Raw genomic sequence first — 16,981 nt, 5'->3', positions numbered from 1 at the left:
CCCAGGTGGTACGGAGAGGGTGAATTCCAACTGCAAAGGCAAACAGTAGTCGTTAGCAGGGCAGAGGTTGCAGCAAGCAGGGAACTGCCCCAGCCCCTCACCTGTGGCCTATGCAGCCAGTCCTGTGACCGGCCCACAGGCTCATTCCAGCCAGGACCGGCTCACCCAGGGTCCCGTGACAGAATGCCACTCCGTGTGCCAGGCAGGGCAGCACCATTCCAAGGAAACCCAAACCCATCTCCTCTCCCGGAAAACGGCAGCAGAGGAGGGCAGAGGGGCCCGTGCAAGGCAGGGGGCACCGGACGGCAGCCTGTGAGCACCACAGGGCCTTCCCCTCAGCAGCCTCGGCCTTAAGCCTCCCCTCAAGGTCACCCTCACCCTCTCCCCGGGTACCCCGACCTGCTCCCCAGCTTTTACCTTGGCAATTTTGGCTTCATCTTTCTTTTTGGCAGTTTGTAGGGACTCGTAGTGGTGCCGGGCACTGTCATAGTCCACCAGCTTCCGCCCCCGCTTGGCGATTCGCGACTGTAGGGGAGACAGACGGTGGAGGAAGGATGAGTGGGCCCAGGCCTAGCCAGGCAGGGCCCAGAGAAGGAGGAGACACGTGGAGGGCCCAGCAGCAGGCCTGAAGCCACTGGGCACACACTCTCTAGCGCAGCCTCCTGGCAACACGAGGCAGTACCGCACAGGCCAAGCCTCTTCCTCAGCCTGGCTCTGGGCTCCTTAGATGCCTCCTGGGCCCTGGCTTCTCCCCACAGCCAGCCATCAGCATCGGGGAGCCCGAGGCATCGGCACTGGCAGCCCGGTGCCCCCCACCAGCGTGACACCCTCAGCTTCTTTCCCGGGGATCAGGCCCAGCTCAGTGGTTGCCGTCTGGCTTGACTCCTGTGCTTCCACGGACACCACACAGGGCCCACTCGCCTCAGGGGTCAGCCTGGCACTCAGAGCTCCTAGCACATTTGTGGGCCCAGCTCCCAGCCAGCCTCCTGCCCAGACAGGCAGACAGACAGACCCAGGTAACAGGCGACACACACAGCCTTTCAAGCACATATCCTACACAATCACAGTCATTCCAGAGCACACAACGACACACGCATAACGCATCCCTGGGCCTCTCTCCACAGCCCTGGACCCGCAAGTCAAGGAAGTGGAGCAGGGAGCACACGGTGAGTGTGGAGGGGCAGCCCCAGGCAGGTGAGAGGTCCGGCTGTCCACCCGTCACAAGGCAGAGGCACCTCCAGGCCACAGTCAGTCCTGAGCCACACCCCGGCCTTGCCTACATCCACCAAGAGAGCACGCACCTTGATGTCAGGGAACTGGCCCAGGTAGGTGTCCATGGTCAGCAGTGCCTGGTCCACCAGCTTCTGGTGGTAGTCCATCCAGAGGAGGTCATTGTTCTGAAACAGAGAGCAGCAATGGCATGGCCACCAGGGAGCAGGCCTGTGAGTGAGCGCTGGCTCCATCACTTCAAAGCTCAAGGGCTTCTCAGAGCCTCAGTTTGCCCATCTATACAACAGGGGTAATAATTTCTGCCTCTGCAATTTCTTGCGGGAAGATGGTGAGGTTCAGATATACTCAGGACCAGTGGGGTCAGCAAGAGAGACTTCATTCATCACAATCCATCACCTCATCCCTCAGCAAGAGTGCTAGGAGAAAAACTCCTCAGACGCAAGGCAATCTGCCCAACGACACACAGCACGCATGTGTGCCCAGGGTATAAGGCAGGGGGCAGAACTGAGGCCAGAGGCCATTTAGGAAGGGCCAAAACCACCCGTCCTGCACAATCCCTACCTCAGCGATCTTGTTCGCCTCATCCCTGCCAGGCCAGTCGGGCTCATACACCTCCTGGAGACACTCATTCAGCTTCTTGGAGGCCTCGTGCATGGCTATGGGGCAGAGAGGAGGGAGATGGCCTCTGCGGATGGCCCAGACACCCTCACCGCCACACATGGGCCCTGCCACCCTCCCCGCTCCGCACCCACCACTCCACTTTCAGCTCGCCCCTCCAGCCTGACCTTTGACTGAGACCAGGTAGGTCCGGAGATCCTTCTGCAGCCGCGTGCCCTCGGTCTGCCAAGAAAAACGAGAACCAGTTGGGGTCTGGACTGATTGCAGGTCCCCAACCTCTCCTTCCTGCCACTCCCACATGACAAGCCAGACCACCCCGGCAGCAGCCACCACCAGTCTGTCTTCCATCCAGCACACTGGGCTGCACAGGCAGCAGCCTCTGTCACAGATGCAAACTGAACCATGCTGCGCTACAAATGCTGCCTCCACTTGGGAGCCCTAGGGCCCCTTGATCAGTCACCCTGCCCAGCTCTGTCAGGAAACAGGGTGCCTGTGCCCTGGAGTGCCACACTAGGGGGTAGCTGAACACCACACACGACATAACCCATAGGAGGCTGCTCATCACATATGCTTGGTGGTGCCAGACCAGAGTGCCTCTCAAGCATCATGCCAAGAAAGGAGGGCCTAGGCAGACCCTATCAGCAGAAAGGCCCTGAGGGGTGGGGGGGCATGGGACCTCCAAAGGGAGGCAGCTTCCAAAAGAGGCTGGCCTTTGTGGGGTGCAGGTCATGCACCAAGAGGAGGATGCAGAACACCAGATGTAGAAGGGACGGGCCAAAGAGAGGGCCTGGGCAGGCAGGAAGCTGCCTGACAGGAAACAGCGGCCCTTGGACCTCTTGGGACAGAGAGCAACAGCAGAGTGGGTAGAGCTGCGGGCTGGACTCGAGTCCCCTGAGCCACTGATACCACAGAAACAGAGGCAGAGAGAATAGTAGGGGAGAGGAGACCACCAGCTGTGAGACCACCATGGGAAGCAGAAGTTTCCAGAACTCATGCAGGAAGGAAGGAAGCACATGTGGGCTTGGGGGCCTATTGCAAGCAGGTGAACAAGGCTGTCTGAGCCTCTGTCTCCTCACCTGCCCCCAGGGGAAATGACCCTGCCTGGCACACTGCAGGTGCTCAGAGGACAGCTCAAGGGAACAGCCAGGCCCCCGATGGCCTCAGGAGTCAGGCTTGAACCAAAGGGGACATGAGAGGACCGCAGCAGTGGCTGAAGCTGCCCCGTCCCCCCACATCAGACATCTCACCAGAGACACCCTTGCTCTAAATCCCTGGCCACTTAGGGATCTAAGTGCTTCAGAAAGTGGCAAAAATGATGGGATAAGTGTGTTCAAGGCAAATAAGCCTGGTAGCTGTCATGGGCTTGGGAGAGCACCCCTGAGGAGGTCCCATCTGCACATCCATCTCCAGCAAAGCATGAGAGGTCACCTTCCTAGGCTCCCACAACCCCTCTATCCCCTCACACAGACCTCCCTCCTCACTGGGACCTGCTCTTTCTCCCTGGTGTCCACACACTCCCTGTACCATCTTCCCAGTACCACTGTCCCTGCCTGACAAGCAAGGAAGCCAATGGGCCACTGGCCCAGAGTCCCACAGACTGGAAAACAGAGGAGACTCTGCAAGGCCAGGGTACTCGGCTGCAGCATGCAGAGTGCTCACGTAACAATGTGGCCCTGGACAAGCCGCAGATCAGCCTACTTATTTATCACGATGGGTGCTTTCCCGTTACCGTGAGAACTTAGAAGGACTTAGGCAGGAAGGACTTAGAATGGTACGTTATATGTGGCAGCATCAAAAAACACAGTGAATGTGTAAATTAAAATAATTTATTCCAGTAAAAGACACACTCACATTAATAACCCAGCCGGGCCTAATGGTGCATGCCTATAATCCCAGCACTCAGGAGGCTGAGGCAGGGGGATCACTGTGAGTTTGAGGCCAGCCTGAACTGCATAGCAAAACCCGGTCTCAAAAAGAAGACAACAACAAAAAACACTAATAAACCTCAAAATGCTCCCCCTAGCTTCAAACACACTTATCCCATCTATCTTGCCACTTTCTGGAGCAGCTCTGGAATCCTCTTTCACAGGCGTGTTTTTAGTTGCGTGGTCACAGTTGCATCAATGTCCTGCAACTTGAATCGATTCAAATCATGATCAATTTGACTTTGAGGAAAAGCCAGAAGTCGCACAGTGCCAGAGCCAGCGAATAAGGTGCATAAGGACACACCATAATGGTTCTACAAGCCTCCTTTTTATTGGATGGCACTCACGAGCAACAGTCACGCTTCATACAACACTCAAGAAGAGGGATTTCCAGAACTGCTTCAGAAAGTGGCAAAATTGATGGGATAAGTATGTTCAAGGCAAACATAAGTATTGTGAGGGAGGTTAATGGCAATGTGTCTTCACAGTAATTATTTCTTTTTAAATTTAAACAGTCACCATGTATAGTATTTCCATCATTACCTCGTATAATAAAACAGAGAGGGTGTGGAAAGGAACAAAAGCACTCTAAAATTTCTTCAGTTCCCTGAGCACCGGCTCTCTGGGGTAGGCTGCCAGGCTTCTGTCTCCCAAACTCCAGCTTTGAGCAGGCCCATGGTACACAGATGTGCAAGGACCTGCTTCCCTGTTCTCACTGCAGCCGAGTCCTAACCTCAGCACCCCTGCCAGCAGCAGCCACCCTCCTCACACCCAGGCAAACCCAGACCCGACTAGCTGTCATGACCCCAATGCGGAAGGTTACCCAAGACTGGACTGTCCACTCCTTGTCTCTGGCCCCTAAACAGCCAGCCGCTCCACCCAACCTGGAAGTGGACAGAGCCCCAACTCAGGTGACCCCTCCAGCCCACAGCCAGCCAGGCAGCCACCAGCACCATCTATCTATAGCCCTGGCTTCTCTGCCTGGCCCCTCTGCCTAAGAATCACTAAATGACTGCCTGCTCAGGGCCAGGGACCCAGCAGGGGTACCCCTCACAGGCAAGAGCGAAGAACAACACTGTGGATGCTCTCTGAGACCAGGCCGTAGAGACTCGCAGCTCCTACATCTGTGTTCGCTTCATCCTCCACCAGACAGCCCAGCCTGCTCTGGGGAGACACTACCACCCCAACCCCCACCACTACCCCTATCCCTACTCCAGGGCTGTAGCTTTCCAGCAGCCCTGCCACTGCCTTCAGCCTTGAGCTCAGGTCCAAAGAAGGAACCTGAGAGTAAATGAAAGAACCCAGGATCTGGACATAAGCCCCTAAGCGCCTAAACTAGGTGTGCAGCCTTGGGAAGTTGTTTAAACTCTCTGAGCCTCCAGTGCCTCATCTGCAAAATAAAAAGAATGTCAGTATCCACTACAAGGACTGAAAGGATATGTCTGTGAAACACATACAAGTACCTGGTCCACAGTATCCCTACAAGGTCTTCAGAGCTGCCTATAATCTGAGGAAGCCAGTGACTAGCAGACACACCCAGAGCTTCTAAGAGACAGAATCAGAAGCTGAGACTGCCACTTTCCTGTTCAAGCCTACATTTTAGATGTGAGGAAGCCAAGGCAGTCAATTCCCTGTTATGGGTCCACCTGGGCCCTGAAAAACCTCCCATGGCTGTTCTAGCCGACAAGCAGCCACCACGACCCTGGGGAGCATTGTGGGCTGAACTTCTCCGGCAGGCCAGGGTAGCTTTACCCTCCACCCTTCCCAGCATGCCCGTAGCCTTCTCCCAGAATACTCTTGACCTTCTCCCAGAATAATGCCAACCCTTTCTTAGAGTGCTCCCTGGCCCTCTCCCAGCAAGCTCTTGACCCTCTCTCAGAATCATGCCACCCCTTTCCCAGAATGCTTCCTCACTCTTTCCCAGCATGCTCTTGACCTTGTACCAGAAATACCAAATTTCTCCCATCATGCTCCCTGACCCTCTCCCAGCATGCTCCCTGAACTTCTCCCATCATGCTCCCAACCCTCTCCCAGAATAATGCCATACCCTTCCCATGATGCTCCCTGGCCCTTTCCCATCATGCTCCCTGACCCTCTCCTAGCATTCTCCCTGATTCTCTCCCAGCATGCTCCCTGACCCTCTCTCATCACCTCCCAGCCTTCCCCCAGATGTTCTTCTGTCCACTCACAACTGCTCCCATCCCTGCCCAATAAGTGTCTAAATTCTATAAAAGACGTCACCTCCCCTAGGTGCCAGTCCAGCTGCAGAGGTTTTTGTAGGCATCTTCAGGGCTTTCCAAGGACTCAGACACAGATAGGGAGTATTGAGAGGCCTGGGTCCCCATCCTGGGTCCACTACTCACCCTGCTGCATTTCCAGCAGAGCTGAGATCCTGACCTTCACGTGCCCACTCCCATTCCTTGTGGCCTCCTTCTGTGGCCACTATCTCCATCAGTCATTTGCTCTTAGCTGACTGTCATGGCCATGGAGCCATGGCCCAGCATCCCTTCTTTCCTGCTCCCCTGGCCCTCTCCAGGGAGAGAGACTGCCAGGGTCATCTCACTCCTTCATCTCACTCCCCTCTCAGCTGTCCTCAGATACAGCCACAGAAATGGACTGCTCTGGCTTTTCTGGAGGAAAGTTTCAGGGACAGCCCAGCAGGGTAGTCAGGGTTTTCCCATCAGTAAATAAGTCCCTCCCGTGCCCCCAGGCTGCTCATGTAGTTAAGCCCACCCTGTCACTGATCCCTAGCCTAGAATAGGTCTTGGTAAGGACTGCTGGGGGTCCCTTCCTGGTTTTGGAACTAAATCAATACAAACCTGAATCCACTTCCAAAGCTAGATGAACTTAGGTGAATCACCCTACTTCTCTGAACTCCAACTGCTTCATCTACAAAATGGGAACAATGGTCCTGGGTTGCTCAGAGGTTTGCACAGCCATCTACAAAGGGCGCAGCCAAGAGCCTGCCACACAGCCAGGTACCTGTCATGCTCACGAGATGTCCGAATCAAATCCAGCCTGCTCTGCCCCACAGGTGCCACTGTCCTAGTAAAAAACTTCTGCAGCTCCCACTTGCCTTGGCATGCAAGCTCTTCCAGAGTCTGGCCACATCCACTGCCTTCTCCCACCAGCCCCTCCCATCCCCCAACATTCTCTCTGGGTCCTACCAAGGACCTAAGTAGGCCCTCCCTTCCTACCCAGCAATTCTGGTCACGGCCACTACTCCCTCCTCCAGAGTCACCTCCACAGCTCACTCTCATCCAAGCTCTCCTACTCCACAAACTCGGCTCTTATCATTTTCCTCCTTGCCCACAAGCACCCCAAGGCCAGGGGCCACCCCACTCACCAGCTGCTTGTTGAAATTCTGGACACATTGTTCAAACTGCTCATCCTTTGTCTCATCCGCCTTCCCCAGTTTCTGGAGGACCTGCCGAGACAGAAAGAGAAGGGAAGGGTGTTACCCTGAGAAGGGGCCAGAGCAAGGGTGCTTGGTCACCAAGGCCGAGGTCTGGGCCCTGAGACCATGAGGTCTCCCGCCACTGCAGTCCCCACAGCCTCAGTGTCGGCAGGTGGGGCCTCATTGGAGGTGACTAGGTCAGCAGGGCTCTGCCCTCACAAACAGATTCAGCTATTTTGAGAGTGTTTTTCATCCCTCAGTATCTACAGGAGGCAGGCTCCAGGACCCCATCCAGATGCCAAAACCCACAGGGTCACAAGCCGCTTCTACACAGTGGTGTAGTACACAACCGAGGGGCGTCTTCCCACAGGCTTTAAATCATCTCTAGATTCCTCGGAGTACGCGATACAGTGAAAATGCCATGTTTGGAGAATAACAAGAAAAAGGTCCACACATTTAGTGCTGACACAAGCACTACAGGCCTCACTACGCAGCACAGGACCTAGCTAGGTGCAAGATGAGAGAAGAACAGTGCTCAAAGCAGCACTGGAGGGAAGCAGGCTGTGGAACTCCGAGGCTGTGGCCAGGTGTGCCCGCACCTCACCATACTGTGTGTATCCAGTGTGGCACTCGGCACACTGCAAGACAAGGTGTGCTTTTGCCAACGCTTTGGAATTAGTTTCCCACACGCCTTCAGCCCAAGGCTGGCTGGGTCTATGGCCACAGAACCTGCGGGCACAGAGGTCTGGCTCTCGCTGGCTGCCACCCCGAGCTCTCCCCAGCACCGCCGTCTGCCACACATGGCTCAGCAAGAACGCCGTACCAGATGTGGCCCTTGGCCTGGGACTTCCCAGATCCAGAACTGCAAGAAATAAATTTCCTTTCTTCATAAACTTCCCCAACTGGAGTGTTCTTTTTTACTTTATATTTTTATTGTAATTCTTAGTGCATACTATATTAGTTGTACAAATTAGTGGGTCTGATCCTGACTTTTCCTATAGGCAGCGCACTGTGCGCTTTGATTATATCCGCCCTCCCTCAACCCTAACCTAAGTCCCTCTCCTACTGTCAGGGTCTTCTTGGTTTTCCTGCTTTCCACATGTAAGTGGAAATATGACCTTGTCTTTCCATGCCTAGCTTATCTTGCTTACTATGATGATCTCCTGTTCTACCCACTTTCCTGCAAATTACACCTTCTCCTTTATGACTGAATAATACTCCATGGTGTACACATGTCATCTTTTCTTCAACTGTTCATCTGTTCATGGGCCCCTACACTGATTCCGTGACGTGGTTCTTGCGAATAATGCCTGATAAACACCGGCGTAGTTATCTCTACAGTATGCTGGGTCCAACTCCTTCAGGCACACACCAAGGAGCAGCACAGCTGGATGACATGGTCGCTGTGTTCTCAGTGTTTTGAGGAACCCCCATCCTGATTCTTTGCTGGCTGCACATTCCTACAACAGTGCAGAAGAGCTCCTCTCTCTCCACATCCTCATCAGCATTTGCTATTTCTGTTTTCTTGAGAACAGCAGTTCCAACCAGGCCCAGATGGAATCAAAAAAGTTTTGATTTGCATTTCCCTGATAGCTAAAGATTTGGCCCATTTTTCCACATATTTATTAGCCATTTGTACTTCTGCTGTAGTGACACAGAACGGAGAAGACAGGAGTACAAGGTCTCAGGCTGAGGCTCCCCACCCTCGACTGGGCGCTCAGCTACTGACCATGAGCAGGCCTGGCTGCCGCCATGGAACCAGGTGGGGCTGCAGACAGCGTGAGCACCAGGTGCCCTTCCCAGCTGATCTCACGCTGCATGCCACCCTGGCAGCTGAAAAGTGAGCAAAGGAGGGACCGGGCAGGGAGGCCCCATCCCCACATGACCGCACTGGAAGGAGCCCAGTTACCCCAGATGTGGGTGGGGGTGACAGGGACAGATATGGCTGGGGTCACCTGGAGCTGGCTCCAGTGTGACTGATCTGTCAGATGTGAGCTATCCAGTGCCCAGCTTCCTCCTCCACCACCTGACCCCTACCATCACGCACACTCGCATATGCACGCACTTATTCTCACATTTACACACACACACACACACACACACACACACACACCACCTGCACTACCCCTAGCTGGAAACTTCAGAGGAAAACCCAAGGCCAGGGGAGGGGAAAAACCTAGAAAGAGGTGGGAGCTGCAGGGGCTAAGAGGAGGAGCCTTGCCAGCAGGTCTCCAACCCTCCTCCCAGCCCCTGCTCCTGCCAACCCCAGAGCTCTCTGTGAAGGAGACAGAAAGAGGGGTAAAGAGAAAAGGAGCAGGAGGAACCCTGGGGGAGGGGGCAGCCCAGCAGCTCCCAAGGCCAGCAGGCCAGCACCAGGTCCTGGGACATGCCTCCCCTTTGAAGACCCTGAGTTGGGCCACACTGCTGGAGATGCCTTCCCTGCCCACCCGGTACCCAGGCCAGGGCCAGCCCAGGACACTACCCAGCACCTGCTACCCCTCTGGGGCCCAGGAGCCATGATGAAGCCAGCTGCCCCGGCCATCTGTCACCAGGACCTGCCCTGTGCTTGGCCCTGTACAGTCCTCTTAGAGACGACAGACTGGGTGTACACAGCCCTGTCTTCAAGGAGTGCCTGGTGTGGCTGTTACAGGGAGACACACCCTGGCACTGCCCGCCCCAGGGCAGGGACAAGGACAAATTCCCACCACCTTACTCGACCCCAACTCCCTACTGCCACTGTCCATAGCAGGACCCTGCCACGCCCTAGAGGCTGTGGAGGCCTCTCTGACCACCCTAGTGCCCAGGACTGACCGGCCCCTCTCCCACCTAAACTCTGCTCAGCTACACTAGCTCTGTCCCACACTGGGAAGGGGGCACAAGGTTGCTCTCTGCACCCCACCAGCACCTTCCTCTGCTTGCTGAGAGGGTCAACAAAGGGCGAGGGTCCGCCGAGCTTGGGGGGGGACTGGTGTCCGCAGGGGAGGGGGACTGGTGTCCAGGACGGGCCTATTCCAGCAACTTAGCTGGGCTATGAAGGATGAGCAGGGGCTGGATGAAAAGGAAGGCGTGGAGGAACAGGCATGGGTTTGCACGGTGTCCAGGATCCCGTATGGATCTGAGGAGGAAGCCCTAGACCGGTAGCATCGCTGACACTCATCACGCCCTTACCACAACGCTCACTTTGTAACAAGCCAACAGCAGCCTTTGATTGTGTGACAGAGAGCAAGCCTGGGTGGCAGGGGGAGGGCGTGCCAGCAGCCTCTGCCACAAGAGTCTAGGGAGCCTTATCAGGGCCACTCAGTGTCACCTCTATCGGCACTTCCCTCCCTGTCCTCAGCCCGAAGCTGGCTGTGAGTGGGGCTGGCGCAGACAGGGCTGCCCATGCAGCGGCTCCGGAACCTCCCTCTGCAAACATCTCTGCGGCTGCGGAAGGAAGCTGCTCAGCTTCCCCTGGGAGGGCTGAGAGGATTGCAGGCATGGCACGATGCCTCCTGGTACCAGGGCCCGCAGGCTCCGGCGAGAGGACCCTGCAAGCAACACGGAAGGGAGGAGGCCTCCTGTCCTTTCCTCGTGCCCTCTGCCACGCCCAGGTCATGCCAGCCACCCTGCTTCCAAAGAGACAGGGAGCCAGCCACGCCCTCCGACAGCCTGGAGCAGGCGAGCCCCATGCCCCTCGAGTGAGGGAGTCCCAGGCAGAAGAAGGGATAGTCCCTGCCCCCACCAGACTTGTTGGGGGCACTCCATCATTTCCTGTGCCCCCACCCACACTCACTGCAGGGCACCTAACACGTCCTCCTCACATGGTACTCGCCTGCATGGCACAGGTGGCTGGTGGGTCCAAATGATTCAGGACTGTCACCTGGTTGAGAATGGCCACGAGCAGGTCCACGAGGCCTCACTGGGCTGAGCCATGCACAGCCAGCCCTTCCTGGCTCCCAACCACCACCAGCTCCAGAGGGGAGCCGGGCCCACTGTCCGAGTGAGAAGAGCAAAACCCAGAGGCCCAGAAGAGAAGCCCGAGAGACACAGGGACAGGGCCACATTCCTAGTCAGCCTGGGCCCAGGTTCCAGGCCTGGCAGGAACACTCAAATGTCCTTGGCCAGCCAGGGTACATTTTGGATCATCTGCCCCTCACTCGGTGTTCCCTACACCCCAACACACATGCAAAGCACGCACGCTCACCACCCCACTGCTGAGACCCTCAGAAAGCATTAGGCCTTCACCTTCCTCATCATCTGCTCCCGGCACCTGTGCAGCTGCAGCCTCAGGAAGACTCTGTCAGAGCGAGCGGTGCCCAGGCACAAGGTATCTGCCGACCGTCTTCCTCCCAGCAGAGCTTGCGGCTGGGACCACAGCGACAGGATGCACACCCTGTCGCCCTCACTGTTCACACCAGGCTCCCCAGGGAGGCCACAGGCCAAAGTCACAGCAAGACACCAGTCAGCTTCTCTCAAGGCCCCTTCACAGGCAGACTCCCTAAGCAGTGAACGTAAGAAAGGGCTCCCAGAGCCAGGCCAAGGGCACATCTGCCACCTGTCCAGGCCCCTACCCCGCCCCAGGCCCTGGCGTTTCCTCTTGTGAACTCTCCCCACCCCACACAGGAGCCACGGCTGACAGCACAAGAGCCTCCGGGTCCTTCTGCCCCATGCTCAGGGGCTGCCCAGGAAGACAGACAGGGCAGGCGCCAGCTGCAGGCCGCACCATCCCCGGGCTCTGAGTCTCTGCAGGGACACAGCTGGAGGCCCAGTCTGCACCAAGACCAGAGCCTGTGTGGGCGGGCGGAAGTGAGCACCAAGCAGACCGGGGCGAGGCCCTCCTGCCTCTCTGCTGTTCCAGGGGCCTCTCACTGTCAGGGTCAACAAGGCTGGGGCCCTCATAGTGGAGGTGGCCAAGGGGAAAGGTAGCCTGGTCCCCACATCACGGGTCCACATGCCACAGGACCCCTCTGCCCTCCAGCCCCTGCAAGTCCACCTCTCACACGCTGCTCCAGGCCCAGGCACTCAGAGCCCTTGCCTGAAGGCTCGCCTGCTGGTTCCTCTCTGCCCTGAGGGAAGAGTCGCCCTGCTTACCTTGTGACCTGCTGCACACTGAGAGCCTGGGCAGGTCCCACATCGCCAGCTGGGACCTCTGAGTGGCTCCAGGAATCCAGGCGCCAGTGCACCCACCAGGAGGGCAAAGGAGTTGGAAGAGAGTTTCAAAGCTACCACCAGCCCCTCCCAACTTCTTACTTGGAAAATATAAACTTTAAAAAAAGTTGAAAAGAATAGTACAGTGAACCTCCACCCACCCTTCTCCTGGAATCACCAACCAATTGTCACCACTTAGCCACACTGGCTTTCATCTCTCGCTGTACAAACAGCTGGGTCCACTTGTTATGTGTCTGCCCAACCCCCAGAAAGTAAGCTGCAGGCATGACCTTCACCCCAAACACTCAGTCCCGAAATACTTCAGCACAGTTCCGAAAACAAGAACATTCTCCTAAGTACCGGTGACATCACAAACATGCCCAATACATTTAATATTTATTTTGTATTTTCTAATACACTCCATATCCAAATAACCCTAGTCATCCCCCAAAATGTCTCTCCTGTTTGGACAGTTTGTTCCTAAGTATGGTTCACATGTTGCTTTTGATTGTCATTTCTCCTGGCTCCTTTAATCCTTTAATAGTCATACACACACACACACACACACATTTTGTGAACTTAGTATACTGACATTTGTAAAAACAGCATAAACCAGTCACTTGGAGAATGCCCCGCTCAGATCCATCTGATTATTTCCCCCAACTAAGCAGAGGTTAACTCCGTTACTTCAGTGGTGAGGTTGCATTCTTCCCACTGGGGCGGCCCCCTCCTGGCTCACCATGCTGGCCCACTTGGTCTGAGCTGTGTTTGCCACATCTCCCGGAGACAAAGGTAACTTTTCTCTGGGTAACTAGATGCCTGCAGGGTGACCGGTGCCACGGTGCGAGTGTCCAAGACTGACAACTTTTTGCCCAGTAATCTCCTTTAGCACCCATCTCTGCTGCTCAAAGTGGGGCCATGTCACAGACTGCTGACAGCCTGCAAGATCAAGGACTGCAGCCTCCACCCCAGACCTACCAGATCAGCTTCCGCTTTCTTGAGCCGTATGTGCACACACACACACATACACACTGAAGTCTGAGGACACTGCACTGCCACCTTCCCTGCCCCACCATGGTCCGGCCTCTTCCCAGGGCCTCAGCATTCCATGAAGGAGAGCTTCCTTGGTCTTGTCTTTGCAGATAAGGTAGTAAGGGTATCAGTCTGAACTCATGCTTTCATTTTCTACCCAATGTGTTATGAATCTATCTGATTATGACTTTTCACTGCTCAAATGTCCCGAATGTGGTCAGGGGAACTTCCGTTAATCTTCCCGCACCTTCTTCCTTTCTGGCACTGCAAGACACTCCAGCCTCCGTCTGTGCCTTCCCTGCCTCCCCTCTGAGCTCAGTTCCAGAAAGCAAGGCTGGAATCGGAGAGGAGAGACACAGGAAGGTGAGCGCCTTACTCCTGGGTGTCTGTGCTCTTCGGCATTGTGTCGTCACACCTATTGTGCCTTCAGCTACCCTCACTTTGGTGATACTGAAAAGCAAAGACACTGGAGGATTTGGCCACCTTGAACACAGCTGAGCCAACCAGATCTGTCAGCATGGGAAGGGAGACAGACCAAGGCCCTTAGCAGCTACCTCCATGCCTGTCACCACGCCTACACCAAGGCCACAGAGCCCGCAGCTGCTCAGGCTACCAATGAGCATGGGGTGCTCAGGGAGGAAGGCAAAGTCCTCCAACAGGTGGCTTCAGCTCAGGGTCGCCCTCTGACCTGGCCAGACATCTCGGCGGCTGCGGTCTAAGCCTCTTCTGGCCAAGCCTCCCTGCTTCCGCCAGCAGTAACAAGTGGGTACACAGCAGTCCCACTGTGTGAAGGAGGCGACAGGGGCAGGCCAGACCTTCTTCACAGATGTCACTCCAGGGGCAGCTTCCACACTGCATCCAGTCCAGCCCAGCTCTGTCTCTCTCCTGGGAGCAAGTAAATGCACACACAGAGGGTCAGCGGCTCTGCCCTGCAGCCAGGCAGAGCAGCTCTCTGGGTGGTAGTCAAGGCCTGGAAGGCAGAGCCGGGGCTGCCACCGTGCCATGGGGAAGAAGGGAGGGTGAGCAAGGGAGAGGGCTAGCACGGCACCCCTAGTCGCTGTGGGAGAGGGGCCCAGGTTCCTGCCCAGCAGCAGAGCCCAAAGCACTGGGAGCTCAGTCCCAGAAAGCAAGGCTGGAACCGGAGAGGAGACACAGCCAATAAAAGCGCTCAGCCCTGGTGTGGTGCAGGGCTGGCCGCCCATTAGGCTTTGGTTTCCCCCTTCCAGAGGCACAGGGAGCGTTTAAGAATGATGCGGGTGGACATGCTGGCCCTGGGCAAGAGCCAGGAACAACGTTCCATTCCCAGGAGGCATGTGTTCCCCAGCCCTCCAGCCCCCAGGCAATGCAAGCTGGGCCCTGCTCACCCGGTGCAAGCTCCAGATGTGAGGGGACACACACATGCGCACACACACACCTGTGCACACGCACACTTGAGCACAACCTCCATGGCAGGGGGCCCTGCCCACAGGGTTCTCTGGGCACAGTAGGACACAGTGGGAACCAAGAAGAAACCACAGAGCCAGCCAAGAGGCCACGGGGGAAGAGGGGGACCGAGACCCACAAGGAGGACAGAGAAAGGACACAGCCAGAGGAAGGGAAGCCCACAGTGAGCCAGGGCAGGGAGCTGGACTCCGGCCCAGGAGGGAGCCAGCACCTCAGGGGCTCCTCCCCTCACCCAACTTACATACGGGGCCACCCCAAGAGACAGACCTACGCCTGCCTCAGTCCCCTCCATTGGCTGGCTCTGAGGTCCCTTCCTTCGGCCCTCTGCTTCCCCGGGCTGGCTGGGAGGTACTCGCAGGAGGAGCTGGCTTGGGGACAGGCCATCGGCCGGCTGCCATCCCCTGGGGCCAGTACTGTGAGCGTGGTTCCCACTCTAGAGGAGACCATCAGAGTTCATCTCTCAGCCAAACCAGCCCATGGCACGGGTCCCCCCTGACGACCCGGCCCCTCCACGAGCTCCACAGGACCCACCTTGAGAGGAGCCCCCCACCCCTGGCAGCCCTCCCAGCTGGGTTCATTCTCCTGGGTCACCCTGAGGTGGTTACCCAGCTAACAAGCACCAGGGCCAGGACCCCACTTTACTCAGTTCCAAAGCCCAAACTCAACCTGTGGCTCTCAAGCTGGGCTCACAGATGCCAGGGAATACCAGGCAACAGGCGTGGGGTTTACTGCCCAAGATTCACACTCCATCTTGCTGCATTCCACGGATTTAACTGGTAAAGAAAACACTGTCGTGACATAACCAACACAGACAGATTGTGGATAAGAACGCAAAATTTCCAAAGATTTTGGCAATGAAATACAAAACCAGAAAAACAAAGCCAGGCCAACTGAGCTGGGGGGCCCCTCCAGGGAGCGCTCCCAGCCGCACCACCACGCCACTCACTCACTCGGCGCCCCCCGCCCAGAGGAGGCCTCTTGCACTGCAGCACCAGACTCATCACACTTCCCTGTGCCTCCTGGTCAGCAGGCGCCGCCGAGGAAGCCAGCGGCCTCTGGGGAGGATTCTCGCCAGCTGACCCGCTCCTCCCTCCTGTGGGTATTTTCCCTTTCCTTGGCGAAAGGCGAGCACAGCGAAAAAGCAACGCTTAGCTTTTTTTTTAACGTGACTAACTGATTGAATAAACACTTGGCCGCCTGTGTCAGCCCCACAACAGCTTCACATCGGAGTGCGAAGCCAGCTGCCCACTGCTGGTTGGGGTTTAGGAGAGTGCCTGGCAGCCTAACCCCACCCCTGAGACATGGGAAAGAGGGAGGGGGACATGCAGGAGGGGGAGGATGAGGTGCTAGCCGGTCTCCACGCACACACCCAACCCCTCAGCAGGAAAGGGTGCGCTCACCCACAGCGTCCCAGGACCAGGAACATCCCTCCCCTCCTCGCTCCTCTCTCCATCCCAAGATGCCTGGAACTCCAACCTGTTCAGCAGATAAGCCTGTGGCTATGTAGCCCGGGTGGGGCCACCACGACCCCCAGGAAGCCAGACTGGGCTGGGAGGCCCAAGCAGCAGGACACCGCAGGGCCACCAAAGTCAGGAATTGGAGGGGGCTGGGGACGCATCTCAGAGGGGCCAGTGGGGCCGCCGGCCACAGATAAGCCAGGAGGTGATGGAAGGGCGGGTCACCCAAACCTCGGAGTTCTCGAAGTGCTGCGAGGACAAGGAGGTGCCCCACCACCAGCACGCTGTAGCCCCGTGGCCCGAGTCACGCACAGCCCATGTGCTCCCAGCCTCTCAGCTCTCCTGTGTGCCCAGCCCCGGGGGCAGCCAGCCCAGAGAAGGGGCGCGCACCAGATCTCCCGGGGCTGGCGGGGGACTCAGCTCCTCACCCAATTTCATCCCAGCAGCCCCTCCTCCACAGTGAGGCTGGGCCTGCAAAGGTGCCCTCTGGGCCGAGGTCTGCTAGTCCTGTTTTACAGGGAACCCGCAAGGCCTCTGTCCAAACCTGGGTTCTAAGGCAGAGGTGGGGTGAGAGGGGTGCAGAGGGAATGGGGAGATAGTGGGGTGTGGCTCTTAGGGAGGGGTGCAGAGGAGCCGCCTCTGGGCAGACACCTGAAGAGAATGTGGAATACTGGAGGAAGCACCTGTCAGGGAGAGGGCAGAGCAAGTGCAAAGGCCCTGAGGGTAGGCACAGGCTAGTGGTATCCATGGCT

General features: G+C 56.9%; 1 protein-coding gene across 18 annotated transcripts in view; it reads right to left on the bottom strand.

Moving 5' to 3' along the window:
• The window catches only part of Bin1 (bridging integrator 1), a 47,009-nt gene that overhangs the window by 16,347 nt on the left and 13,681 nt on the right, over positions 1-16,981 (bottom strand). For 17 of the 18 annotated variants that reach the window (XM_005397618.2, XM_005397621.2, XM_005397622.2 and 14 more), the window contains exons 1-6: positions 11,395-11,712; positions 7,120-7,200; positions 2,016-2,070; positions 1,792-1,886; positions 1,302-1,397; positions 418-525 (exon numbers count right to left, since the gene is read on the bottom strand). In XM_005397618.2, coding sequence (XP_005397675.1) covers positions 418-525; positions 1,302-1,397; positions 1,792-1,886; positions 2,016-2,070; positions 7,120-7,200; positions 11,395-11,697 — 738 coding nt within the window. In that variant the 5' untranslated portion in view covers positions 11,698-11,712. Of the gene's footprint in view, positions 1-417; positions 526-1,301; positions 1,398-1,791; positions 1,887-2,015; positions 2,071-7,119; positions 7,201-11,394; positions 11,713-16,981 lie in introns of those variants that run through there. The other variant, XM_005397630.2, reaches the window with a different exon arrangement.

Source organism: Chinchilla lanigera, unplaced genomic scaffold, assembly GCF_000276665.1.
Source record: "Chinchilla lanigera isolate Chin_1 unplaced genomic scaffold, ChiLan1.0 scaffold00058, whole genome shotgun sequence".
NCBI lineage: Eukaryota > Metazoa > Chordata > Mammalia > Rodentia > Chinchillidae > Chinchilla > Chinchilla lanigera.
The sequence above is the reverse complement of the archived record's forward strand: the minus strand, read 5'-3'. Positions and strand labels throughout refer to the sequence as shown.